This window comes from Pseudophryne corroboree, chromosome 3 (genome assembly GCF_028390025.1).
Source record: "Pseudophryne corroboree isolate aPseCor3 chromosome 3, aPseCor3.hap2, whole genome shotgun sequence".
NCBI classification, from domain to species: Eukaryota; Metazoa; Chordata; class Amphibia; order Anura; family Myobatrachidae; genus Pseudophryne; species Pseudophryne corroboree.
In genome coordinates, this window is record NC_086446.1 from 67,009,775 (window position 1) to 67,023,047 (window position 13,273).

Genomic DNA, 13,273 nt, shown 5'->3' on the forward strand with positions numbered 1-13,273 from the left:
GTACATACAAAAATTCAAGTTCAAGATGGAGTCACTCAGAGCAGTGATAGCGAATCTGGAAGAAGGGGATTTTATGGTGTCCTTGGACATCAAGGATGCTTACCTTCATGTTCCAATTTGTCCTTCACACCAAGGGTACCTCAGGTTCGTGGTCCAAAACTGTCATTATCAGTTTCAGACGCTGCCGTTTGAATTGTCCACGGCACCCCGGGTCTTTACCAAGGTAATGGCCGAAATGATGATCCTTCTTCGAAGAGAAGGCGTCTTAATTATCCCTTACTTGGACGATCTCCTGATAAGGGCAAGATCCAGAGAACAGCTGGAGGTCGGAGTAGCACTAACCCAAGTAGTGCTCCAACAACACGGGTGGATTCTGAATTTTCCAAAATCCCAACTGATCCCGACGACATGTCTGTTGTTCCTAGGGATGATTCTGGACACTGTTCAGAAAAAGGTATTTCTTCCGGAGGAGAAAGCCAGGGAGTTATCCGATCTAGTCAGGAACCTCCTAAAACCAGGAAAAGTGCCTGTGCATCAATGCACAAGAGTCCTGGGAAAAATGGTAGCTTCTTACGAAGCGATTCCATTCGGCAGATTCCATGCACGAGTCAAGCCTGGAGACGTCTCTTCACATAAATATACTGGAGCTAAGAGCAATCTACAATGCTCTAAGCCTGGCAAAACCTCTGCTTCAGGGTCAGCCGGTGTTGATTCAGTCGGACAACATCACGGCAGTCGCCCACGTAAACAGACAGGGCGGCACAAGAAGCAGGAGGGCAATGGCAGAAGCTGCAAGGATTCTCCGCTGGGCAGAAAATCATGTGTTAGCACTGTCAGCTGTGTTCATCCCGGGAGTGGACAACTGGGAAGCAGACTTCCTCAGCAGACACGATCTGCACCCGGGAGAGTGGGGACTTCATCCAGAAGTCTTCCACATGATTGTGGTCCATTGGGAAAGACCAATGGTGGACATGATGGCGTCCCGCCTCAACAAAAAACTGGACAGGTATTGCGCCAGGTCAAGAGACCCTCAGGCAATAGCTGTAGACGCTCTGGTAACACCATGGGTGTACCAGTCAGTGTATGTGTTTCCTCCTCTGCCTCTCATACCAAAAGTACTGAGAATTATACGGCAAAGGGGAGTAAGAACGATACTCGTGGCTCCGGATTGGCCAAGAAGAACTTGGTACCCGGAACTTCAGGAGATGCTCACGGAAGATCCGTGGCCTCTACCTCTAAGACGGGACCTGCTTCAGCAGGGACCGTGTCTATTCCAAGACTTACCGCGGCTGCGTTTGACGGCATGGCGGTTGAACGCCGAATCCTAAGGGAAAAAGGCATTCCGGAAGAGGTCATCCCTACCCTGGTAAAAGCCAGGAAGGAGGTGACTGCACAACATTATCACCGCATTTGGAGAAAATATGTTGCGTGGTGGGAGGCCAGGAAGGCCCCGACGGAGGAATTTCAACTGGGTCGATTCCTACATTTCCTGCAAACAGGATTGTCTATGGGCCTCAAATTAGGGTCCATTAAGGTTCAAATTTCGGCCCTGTCGATTTTCTTCCAGAAAGAATTGGCTTCAGTTCCTGAAGTCCAGACTTTTGTAAAAGGAGTACTACATATACAGCCCCCGGTTGTGCCCCCAGTGGCACCGTGGGATCTTAATGTAGTTTTGGATTTTCTCAAATCCCATTGGTTTGAGCCACTCAAATCGGTGGATTTGAAATATCTTACATGGAAAGTAACCATGCTACTGGCCCTGGCTTCAGCCAGGAGAGTGTCAGAATTGGCGGCTTTATCGTATAAAAGCCCATATCTGATTTTCCATTCGGACAGGGCAGAACTGCGGACGCGTCCTCACTTTCTGCCTAAGGTGGTTTCAGCGTTTCACCTGAACCAGCCTATTGTGGTGCCTGCGGCTACTAGCGATTTGGAGGATTCCAAGTTGCTGGACGTTGTCAGAGCATTGAAAATATATATTTCAAGGACGGCTGGAGTCAGAAAATCTGACTCGCTGTTTATACTGTATGCACCCAACAAGCTGGGTGCTCCTGCTTCTAAGCAGACGATTGCTCGTTGGATTTGTAGCACAATTCAACTTGCACATTCTGTGGCAGGCCTGCCACAGCCTAAATCTGTCAAGGCCCATTCCACAAGGAAGGTGGGCTCATCTTGGGCGGCTGCCCGAGGGGTCTCGGCATTACAACTCTGCCGAGCAGCTACGTGGTCAGGGGAGAACACGTTTGTAAAATTCTACAAATTTGATACCCTGGCTAAGGAGGACCTGGAGTTCTCTCATTCGGTGCTGCAGAGTCATCCGCACTCTCCCGCCCGTTTGGGAGCTTTGGTATAATCCCCATGGTCCTGACGGAGTCCCAGCATCCACTAGGACGTCAGAGAAAATAAGATTTTACTCACCGATAAATCTATTTCTCGTAGTCCGTAGTGGATGCTGGGCGCCCATCCCAAGTGCGGATTGTCTGCAATACTTGTACATAGTTATTGTTACAAAAAAATCGGGTTGTTATTGTTGTGAGCCGTCTGTTCAGAGGCTCCTACGTTTGTCATACTGTTAACTGGGTTCAGATCACAAGTTGTACGGTGTGATTGGTGTGGCTGGTATGAGTCTTACCCGGGATTCAAAATCCTTCCTTATTGTGTACGCTCGTCCGGGCACAGTATCCTAACTGAGGCTTGGAGGAGGGTCATAGGGGGAGGAGCCAGTACACACCACCTAGTGGTCAAACTTTTAAATTTTGTGCCCTGTCTCCTGCGGAGCCGCTATTCCCCATGGTCCTGACGGAGTCCCAGCATCCACTACGGACTACGAGAAATAGATTTATCGGTAAGTAAAATCTTATTTTTTAGTCCTAAAATTTGCACCGAGGTCGCTGGATGACTAAGCTAAGCGACCCAAGTGGCCGATACAAACACCTGGCCCATCTAGGAGTGGCACTGCAGTGTCAGACAGGATGGCACTTCCAAAAAATAGTCCCCAAACAGCACATGATGCAAAGAAAAAAAGAGGCGCAATGAGGTAGCTGTGTGACTAAGCTAAGCGACCCAAGTGGCCGACACAAACACCTGGCCCATCTAGGAGTGGCACTGCAGTTTTCTAGCGAGAGGATGAGTGCTTCCATCCTCATGTGAAGCTGAACCACTAGCCATGAACATAGGCCAGGGCCTCAGCCGTTCCTTGCCACTCAGTGTCGTAAATGGCATATTGGCAAGTTTACGCTTCTCCTCAGACACTTTTAATTTAGATTTTTGGGTAATTTTACTGAACTTTAGTGTTTTGGATTTTACATGCTCTCTACTATGACATTGGGCATCGGCCTTGGCAGACGACGTTGATGGCATTTCATCGTCTCGGCCATGACTAATGGCAGCAGCTTCAGCACGCGGTGGAAGTGGATCTTAATCTTTCCCTATTTTACCCTCCACATTTTTGTTCTCCATTTTTTAATGTGTGGAATTATATGCCATTATCAATAGCAATGGCTTACTACTATATATACTGTGCAAAACTGAAATGCACCACAGGTATGGATGGATAGTATACTTGACGACACAGAGGTAGGTAGAGCAGTGGCCTTCTGTACCGTACTCCTATATATTATATACTGGTGGTCAGCAAAATTATGCACTGTACTCCTACTATATACTACAATGCAGCACAGATATGTAGCGTTTTTCAGGCAGAGAACGTATAATACTGGTGGTCACTGGTCAGCAAAACTGTGCACTGTACTCCTCCTATATAATACTGCTGGTCCCCAGTCCCCACAATAAAGCAGTGTGAGCACAGATATATGCAGCACACTGAGCACAGATATGGAGCGTTTTTCCGGCAGAGAACGTATAATACTGGTGGTCACTGGTCAGCAAAACTCTGCACTGTACTCCTCCTATATAATACTGCTGGTCCCCAGTCCCCACAATAAAGCAGTGTGAGCACAGATATATGCAGCACACTGAACACAGATATGGAGCGTTTTTCAGGCAGAGAACGTATAATACTGGTGGTCACTGGTCAGCAAAACTCTGCACTGTACTCCTCCTATAATACTGCTGGTCCCCAGAATAAAGATATTTGCAGCCCCCTGAAAGTTCTGAAACAAAGTGAGAGGACGCCAGCCACGTCCTCTCACTATCATTTCCAATGCACGAGTGAAAAATGGCGGCGACGCGCGGCTCCTTTATATAGAATCCGAATCTCGCGAGAATCCGACAGCGGGATGATGACGTTCGGGCGCGCTCGGGTTAACCGAGCAATACTGGAGTATCCGAGTATGCATCGGACCCGTGTAAAATGGGTGAAGTTCGGGGGGGTTCGGATTCCGAGGAACCGAACCCGCTCATCACTAATTTATGCCAATATCTGCATGTGGTTAGGACTAGTCCCACAACCATAGGGTAAGAGGACGGTTTCCGGGAGAGTTTGCTTAGATCTTAGGCCCTCATTCCGAGTTGTTCGCTCGTTATTTTTCTTCGCATCGCAGCGATTTTCCGCAAACTGCGCATGCGCAATGTTCGCACCGCGGCTGCGCCAAGTAAATTTGCTAAGAAGTTTGGTATTTTACTCACGGCTTAACGAAGAAATTTTTCGTTCTGGTGATCGGAGTGTGATTAACAGGAAGTGGGTGTTTCTGGGCGGAAACTGGCCGTTTTATGGGTGTGTGCGAAAAAACGCTGCAGTTTCTGGGAAAAACGCGGGAGTGGCTGGAGAAACGGGGGAGTGTCTGGGCGAACGCTGGGTGTGTTTGTGACGTCAAACCAGGAACGAAAAGGACTGAACTGATCGCAGTGGCAGAGTAAGTATCGAGCTACTCGAAAACTGCAAAGAAATTTCTGATCGCTATTCTTTTCGCAATTTTGCGAATCTTTCGTTCGCTATTCTGCAAAGCTAAGATTCACACCCAGTAGGCGGCGGCTTAGTGTGTGCAAAGCTGCTAAAAGCAGCTAGTGAGCGAACAACTCGGAATGAGGGCCTTAGTGTGGCTAACAGAAAAAAACATCTACAGATCTTTGGGCACTGGGACCTCAGATAGGTTATTCTGAAAACCATAATCTTTCCAGTAGGGAGCACTGATGTGCACGTCAACCAAACATGGGCTAAGGTACCCGGGAGGCTTCAGTTTTCCTGCTGTTCTCCAGTAATTGGGCAAGACACTGGGGAACATCTGACTAAAGGGCCCTACACATTCGGCGATGCGCCGCCGAGGTGCCCGACGGCCCATACGGCCGACGAGCAACCCGGCGGCGGGGGGGGAGTGACGGGGGGAGTGAAGTTTCTTCACTCCCCCCGTCACCCGGCTGCATTGAAGTGCAGGCAAATATGGACGAGATCGTCCATATTGGCCTGCATGCACAGCCGACAGGAGACCAGCGATGAACGAGCGCGGGGACGCGCATCGTTCATCGCTTAAGTCTCCACACTGAAAGATATGAACGAGTTCTCGTTCATTTATGAACAAGATCGTTCATATCTTTCAGAATATCGGCCAGTGTGTAGGGCCTATAAGACTTACGAATATATATATATATATATATATATATATATATATATTATATGAGTTGAGTATCCCATATCCAAATATTTAGAAATACGTAATTTTATCAGTGAGAGTGAGATAGTGAAACCTTTGTTTTTTGATGGCTCAATGTACACAAACTTTGTTTAATTCACAAACTTATTAAAAATATTGTATTAATGACCTTCAGGCTGTGTGTATAAGGTGTATATGAAACATAAATGAATTGTGTGAATGTACACACACTTTGTTTAATGCACAAAGTTATTAAAAATGTTGGCTAAAATTAACTTCAGGCTGTGTGTATAAGGTGTATATGAAACATAAATGCATTCTGTGCTTAGACTTGGGTCCCATCACCATGATATCTCATTATGGTATGCAATTATTCCAAAATACGGAAAAATCCCATATCCAAAATACCTCCGGTCCCGAGCATTTTGGATAAGGGATACTCAACCTGTATGTATATGTATATGTGTATGTATGTATATGTGTATGTATGTATTTATGTATGTATGTATGTGTGTATATGTATATATATATATATATATATATTTCTCTTACGTCCTAGAGGATGCTGGGGACTCCACAAGGACTATGGGGTATAGACGGGCTCCGCAGGAAACATGGGCACACTATAAGACTTTGAATGGGTGTGAACTGGCTCCTCCCTCTATGCCCCTCCTCCAGACCTCAGTTAGACTTTGTGCCCAGGAGTGACTGGACACACACTAGGGGAGCTCTACAGAGTTTCTCTAAAGACTTTATGTTAGGTTTTTTATTTTCAGGGAGACCTGCTGACTACAGGCTCCCTGCATCGTGGGACTGAGGGGAGAGAAGTCAGACCTACTTCTACTTAGTTCAAGGGCTCTGCTTCTTAGGCTACTGGACACCATTAGCTCCAGAGGGTTCGATCACTTGGTGCGCCTAGCTGCTTGTTCCCGGAGCCGCGCCGTCACCCCCCTCACAGAAGCCAGAAGAAAGAAGCCGGGTGAGTATGAGAAGAACAGAAGGCATCAGACGGCAGAAGACTTCAGTAACGATACAGCGCTGCGCTCCATGCTCCCACACACCAACGGCACTCACAGGGTGCAGGGCGCTGGGGGGGGGGCGCCCTGGGCAGCAGTTACTGAGGTCTCGTAGGGACTGGCAAAAGAGCAGAGTCGGGCCCCGGGCACCGCGTACGATACCCCCGCCAGTCCATAGCAGCGATCGTGCTGCGCGCCAGTGCTCCCACACACCAACGGTTTTACTTGGGTGCAGGGTGCAGAGGGGGGCGCCCTGGACAGCATTTTGTTTATTGTTTAGGAGGTGTATAGTGTATATACACTATATACGGCCCCTTGCCTTTTTATAGAAGGATAAAATAACGGGGCTGAAGCGCGCCGATGAGGGGCGGGGATTAGCCCTCACACACAGTGTTCAGCGCCATTTTCTCACTGTCCCCGCCAAAATATGTGTACAGCACAAACAAGGGGGGCACATACTTTTAGTGTTATGTTGAGGGATATATAACACTATTTGCTTTTAGAAATGGCCATGTAATCATTGTTGTGTATAGTCTCTGTGTGCTCCCTGTCCGATATAACCTCTATAGTTCACTTGTGTCGACATGCGTGAGTGTTCTGTCACAAAAACCTATGGGGTTCACTGTCATGTATCGTCGACGCCTGTTTCGTACTTGATACAGTAGATGCTGAGTCAACAGGTCGGTAGTGGTATGCTTGTTAAAAGTTAACACTGTAGGGGAGACACAGTAGTATGTGGGTGACCCTGTCGGCACCAACTGTTATTACCGGGTGTAAATTGACATGCTGTAACTAACTTATACCTGTATATCTATTTATATGTATATGTATGGTACCGTTCCATGGGCCTGTAGCTCGAGCACAGACTTGGTAGTATTTGTGGGGGAGTGATATTAAAATTATATGTGTATACTTCCCTCGGGGTCGCAAGAATGTTATTTTGCCTGGTTACTACTCCCTGCTGTCGATGAATACTAGGTTTTCTGTCGACTATAATGTTTCCTGGTAGATCCACAATGGGGGCATTCAGTACATGGTCATATATATATATATATATATATATATATATTTAGGATATGTGTGTATATGTGTATTACAATATGTATATTCATCTTATGATTTATAATGAATGCTGAAGTAATAGTATTCCTTCTCATGTTCTGGTCGCTCTGTTGATAAAGCTCTAGGTCGGCCGTGACGAGTTGGTCTCACATCCTCTCAAGGAGTCCGAATGTTTATTCTTTTCCCGCGGCGGATAGAATACTGTGAAAGTCAACTTCTAGTCGACACGGGGCCCTGTCACAAAGGATCGTATACAGGAAGCTAAGTGATATTTTATTTCTATGCTTTGGGCTTATTTGCATTACATGCACATGAGGGAGTGTTTATATTCGGAAAGACATCCAATAGAATTATCCTAACGTGATAGGGGAGGTTCCTTATGTTGGTTCTTCTCTTTAGCATTGCGGCAGGCTGCCGTGCGTATACAGGAGGTGTGGCCGGGGGAATGCTGAGGCTGACTCCGAGAGATACTGGAGTTTTTCCCTGGGACGGTGTACCGCTGTTTGGGGATGCCTCAGTTCAGTCAATCCCGGTGGATACTGCTGTAATTCTAACTTCGTGAGTTAGATTCCCTCACAACGGTTGGTGACGCATTCTGTTGTGGGATGCAGTCGCTTTAACAGGTTCGATACCGTTCTTTTTTTTCCTTTTCTGTGCAGACAGTGGAATGTGAAAAGGTAAGTGTTCTGCAGCCTTGTTAGGTGCGCAGAAGGGGATGTAGTTTCTGTTTCTACCACATCCACCACATGGCGCTGAGTTTATCAGGCTGGACCCCACTCCGGTGGGAACTCGTCTACTACTTTTCAGTTAGTCCGGGAATAGACTAGGACCTGTGCGTTAATTATAGAATCCAAAGGGGGACATTCTGGAGTTACAGATGTTTCCCCTCACTGTTTTTTCTAATAGATTTGGCCGTTTCTTCTCTGGAAGGGGAGGTAGTACGCGACGCCATACCAGAGGTGCGTCAGGTTCAGGGCATTGTCCTGCTGTCCCTGTTTAAAAAAAAGAAAAGAAACGAAGAGGTTTAAATGCATTTTGTTCCGCATTCAGATTATCTGGCTGGATATCCAGGATTGTATTTGCCATTTCACCGGAGTGATGGCGGTGTGATGGTTTACTTTCAATAGTAAGAGCCATTGTTATTCGGTACTGAGACGCTCTAGTGATTAAGGCGAGGTCAAGAAACAAGTGGTGCAAATCGTTGTTTCTCTCTGACTGTTCTTCAACACAGGGAATGGCTGTTGTTCCCAACCACGCAGATGTCGGAGGTGGGTATCAGAGTAGATACTGAACGATTGAGGTTCTGTGGTTTTCCTGTGGAAAGAGGTCTGAGGATCCAGAGTCGGATCAGATTTGCAGTGACAATCCATCAATAGGTTCCGTTAATGAAGTGGATGGGTGCGGCCTAAGAGGCCTTCTCGGTGAGCAAGTTAAATGCCAGAGTGGTTTTCAAGGGACCAGTTGCAAATGTGGTCCGAGTCTCCCCTGCACATGCACCGGAATATAATCCTAATGGCCAGGAGATCGCTCCTGTGGAGTCTGCTCGGTTCTCACCTCCTAGATGGACGAAGGTTCGAGATCCAGGATTAGATCCTGGTGTCCATGCATGCAGATCTCCGAGGCTGGGGAGCAGTCATGGCAAGGGAAGTATTTCCAGATGAAAAGGTCAAGCTGGGAAGCTTGTCTACAATAAGCTTTCTTGAATTAAGAGCTATTTTCGACGAACATTTTCTTCGTGATCTGCCCGTGTTAGTTCTGTCGGACGTCTTGACAGCAGTGGCGTAAGTAAGCCGCTAGTGCGGACCAAGGAGCAAAGCGGCAATGGCAGAAGATGCAAAAGTTTGCCGATGGGTGGAAAGACTGGTAAACGCTATATTAGCGGTCTTCGTCGGTTCGGATGTAAACGACGGAGAAATAGATTTCCTCTGCAGACGCGATCTCCATCCGGGAGAAATACAGTAGTCATCGAGAAGTTTTCACAGAAGTGACAAGTCTTTGAGGAGTGCCTCAATTGGACATGTTGGCGTCTCGCTACAACGAGAGACCTCAGGGATATTGTTCCAGGTCAAGGGACACTCAAGCTATAGCTGGGTGTTTTCAGGCGGTCTATGTGTCTCATCTGCTTTCACTCTTTCTGAAGGTGATAAACGTAAGAAGAACAAAGGTTCAGGCGATCCTCATTGTTCCGGTCTAGCCAAGGAGGGCTTGGTATCCAGTTTTTCATGATTTACTCATAGAAGATCCCTGGCCTCTTCCTCTTCATGAGGAACTGTTACAGCAAGATCCGGGCGTGTATCAAGACTTAACGCGGCTGCGTTTGACGGCGTGGCGGTTGAATGCCATATCCTAGCCCGAAAGGGTAGTCCCAGTGAAGTCATTTCCACACTTCTTCAGGCTAGAAAAGAAGTAACGGCAAAGCCTTACCACCGTAGTTGGCGTAAATATGTGTCTTGGTGTGAATCCAAGAAGGCTCTTACGGTAGAATTTCAGCTGGGTCGTTCTTCTCCATTCTTTGCAAGCAGGTGTGGATGCAGGCCTAATGTTAGGCTCTATTTCAGGGCAGTTTTGGCCTTATATATTTTCTTTAAAAAATAAAATAAAAAAAATTTGGCAACCTTTCCGGAAGTTCAGACTTTCGTGAAATGAGTACTGCACATCCAACCTCCATTTGTGCCCCCTTTGGCACCGTGGGACCTTGACGTGGTGTTGCGTTTTCTTGTGTCACACTGAGTGGAACCTTTAGGAAAGGTTGTGTTGACATTTCTCTCTTGAAGAGTGGTCATGCTATTGGCTTTGACGTCCGCAAGGCGGGTGTCGGAAGTAGCGGCTTTGTCTCACAAGAGCCCCTGTTTGATCTTCCAGGTGGATAGAGCGGAATTGAGAACTCGGATAATAGTTCTGCCAAAGGGGTTTCTGTGTTTCGCAGAAACCAGCCTATTTTGATGCCTGTGGTTACTTAAGCATTGGCTGATTCAAAGTCTTTCGATGTAGTCAGGGCTTTGAATATTTATGTCGCCAATTTGGCTCAGATTGGGGAAACAGAGACTCTGTTTGTCCGGTATGCTCCCAGCATGATTGGGGCGCCTGCGTTTATGCAGTCTGGTACACGCTGGATCTGTGATACGATTCGGCGTGCTCATTCTACGGCTGGATTGCCGTTACCAAAGTTGGTGGAGACCCATTCTACTAGGAAGATGGGCTCTTCTTGGGCGAATGCCCGAGGAGTCTCGGCGGTTCAACTTTGCCAAGCGGCTACTTGGTCGGGTTCAAACACTTTTGCTAAGCTCTACAAGTTTGATACCCTGGCTGATGGGGACCTCCTGTTTGCTCAATTGGTGCTGCAGAGTCTTCCGCACTCTCCCGCCCGGTCTGGAGCTTTGGTATAAACCCCATGGTCTTTTTGGAGTCCCCAGCATCCTCTAGGACGTAAGAGAAAATAGGATTTTAATACCTACCGGTAAATCCTTTTCTCCTAGTCCGTAGAGGATGCTGGGCGCCCGTCCCAGTGCGTACTGTGTCTGCGGTTATTGGTTATAGTTACACTCTTGTGGTGTTTCTTTTCTGTCAGGCTGTTGCTGACGTTGTTCATGCCATGGCATGTGGTATCATATTATTGGTTGGGTTGACACACAGGTTGTGTTATATATTTATCAGCATGTGGCTGTGTATTTTTTCATGCCGTTGGCTGGTGTTCTATTGAATCCCACGTTCTGCGGCATGTTCGTGGTGTGAGCTGGTATGACACTCACCGTGTTTAAACAATAAATTCTTTCCTCGAAATGTCCGTCTCCCTGGGCACAGTTTTCTAACTGAGGTCTGGAGGAGGGGCATAGAGGGAGGAGCCAGTTCACACCCATTCAAAGTCTTATAGTGTGCCCATGTCTCCTGCGGAGCCCGTCTATACCCCATGGTCCTTATGGAGTCCCCAGCATCCTCTACGAACTAGGAGAAAAGGATTTACTGGTAGGTATTAAAATCCTTTTTTTTTTTTTTGAAGAACCCAACAAGTGGCTTGAACCTGTAGACTGCATTTATGTTTTTATTATTTTGACCTATTAAAACTTATTTTTTTTCTATTGTTTTTGATTTACAAATTGACTGACTAGTTCATTTGTCATTTAGGGTGATGTAGTGGTGAAAATATCTGTTGAATGTTTGACCCTCGTGTGCCAGGAGAACTGAGCAGGACCCAGAGCCCCATCACGGTGCCTCCACCTCGCTCACTGATACATGAGAGACACAGTGACCAGAAGATCCTGGAACTCACCAACAAGATCATTCAGCTGCTGACTGGAGAGGTGACTGCTGGGAATGGGACATTATACAGTAACACCAGGGGAGGTGTCTGGGTGATGACTGGAGAGGTGACTGCTGGGAATGGGACATTATACAGTAACACCAGGGGATGTGTCTGGGTGATGACTGGAGAGATGACTGCTGGGAATGGGGCATTATACAGTAACACCAGGGGAGGTGTCTGGGTGATGACTGGAGAGGTGACTGCTGGGAATGGGACATTATACAGTAACACCAGGGGAGGTGTCTGGGTGATGACTGGAGAGGTGACTGCTGGGAATGGGACATTATACAGTAACACCAGGGGAGATGTCTGGGTGATGACTGGAGAGGTGACTGCTGGGAATGGGACATTATACAGTAACACCAGGGGAGGTGTCTGGGTGATGACTGGAGAGGTGACTGCTGGGAATGGGACATTATACTGTAACACCAGGGGAGGTGTCTAGGTGATGACTGGAGAGGTGACTGCTGGGAATGGGGCATTATACAGTAACACCAGGGGAGGTGTATGGGTGATGACTGGAGAGGTGACTGCTGGGAATGGGACATTATACAGTAACACCAGGGGAGGTGTCTGGGTGATGACTGGAGAGGTGACTGCTGGGAATGGGGCATTATACAGTAACACCAGGGGAGGTGTATGGGTGATGACTGGAGAGGTGACTGCTGGGAATGGGACATTATACAGTAACACCAGGGGAGGTGTCTGGGTGATGACTGGAGAGGTGACTGCTGGGAATGGGACATTATACAGTAACACCAGGGGATGTGTCTGGGTGATGACTGGAGAGGTGACTGCTGGGAATGGGACATTATACAGTAACACCGGGGGAGGTGTCTGGATGATGACTGGAGAGGTGACTGCTGGGAATGGGACATTATACAGTAACACCAGGGGAGGTGTCTGGGTGATGACTGGAGAGGTGACTGCTGGGAATGGGACATTATACAGTAACACCAGGGGAGGTGTGTGGGTGATGACTGGAGAGGTGACTGCTGGGAATGGGACATTATACAGTAACACCAGGGGAGGTGTCTGGGTGATGACTGGAGAGGTGACTGCTGGGAATGGGACATTATACAGTAACACCAGGGGATGTGTCTGGGTGATGACTGGAGAGGTGACTGCTGGGAATGGGGCATTATACAGTAACACCAGGGGAGGTGTCTGGGTGATGACTGTGTCATTGTGTGTGTCCGGTTACTATAAGGTGTGAGGCTGTCACTGTCTATTTCTCCATGCAGGAGTGGGAGTATATAGAGGGACACAGGGGTCTGTACAAGGACATCATGACTGAGGATCATCCGCCTCACACACCACCAGGTAAGAGTAGTATTTCTCTTGGT

General features: G+C 47.6%; 2 protein-coding genes across 2 annotated transcripts in view; one reads left to right on the top strand and one right to left on the bottom strand.

Annotated features, from left to right (window-relative positions):
• LOC135057166 (uncharacterized) overlaps window positions 1-13,273 on the bottom strand; it is a 264,057-nt gene that overhangs the window by 64,366 nt on the left and 186,418 nt on the right. The gene's annotated exons all lie outside the window — the stretch shown is intronic.
• LOC135054751 (gastrula zinc finger protein XlCGF57.1-like) overlaps window positions 1-13,273 on the top strand; it is a 38,051-nt gene that overhangs the window by 11,497 nt on the left and 13,281 nt on the right. The window contains exons 2-3 of the mRNA XM_063958057.1: window positions 11,750-11,925; window positions 13,172-13,250. Of these exons, the coding sequence (XP_063814127.1) occupies window positions 11,779-11,925; window positions 13,172-13,250 (226 nt within the window). The 5' untranslated portion in view covers window positions 11,750-11,778. The remainder of the gene's footprint in view (window positions 1-11,749; window positions 11,926-13,171; window positions 13,251-13,273) is intronic.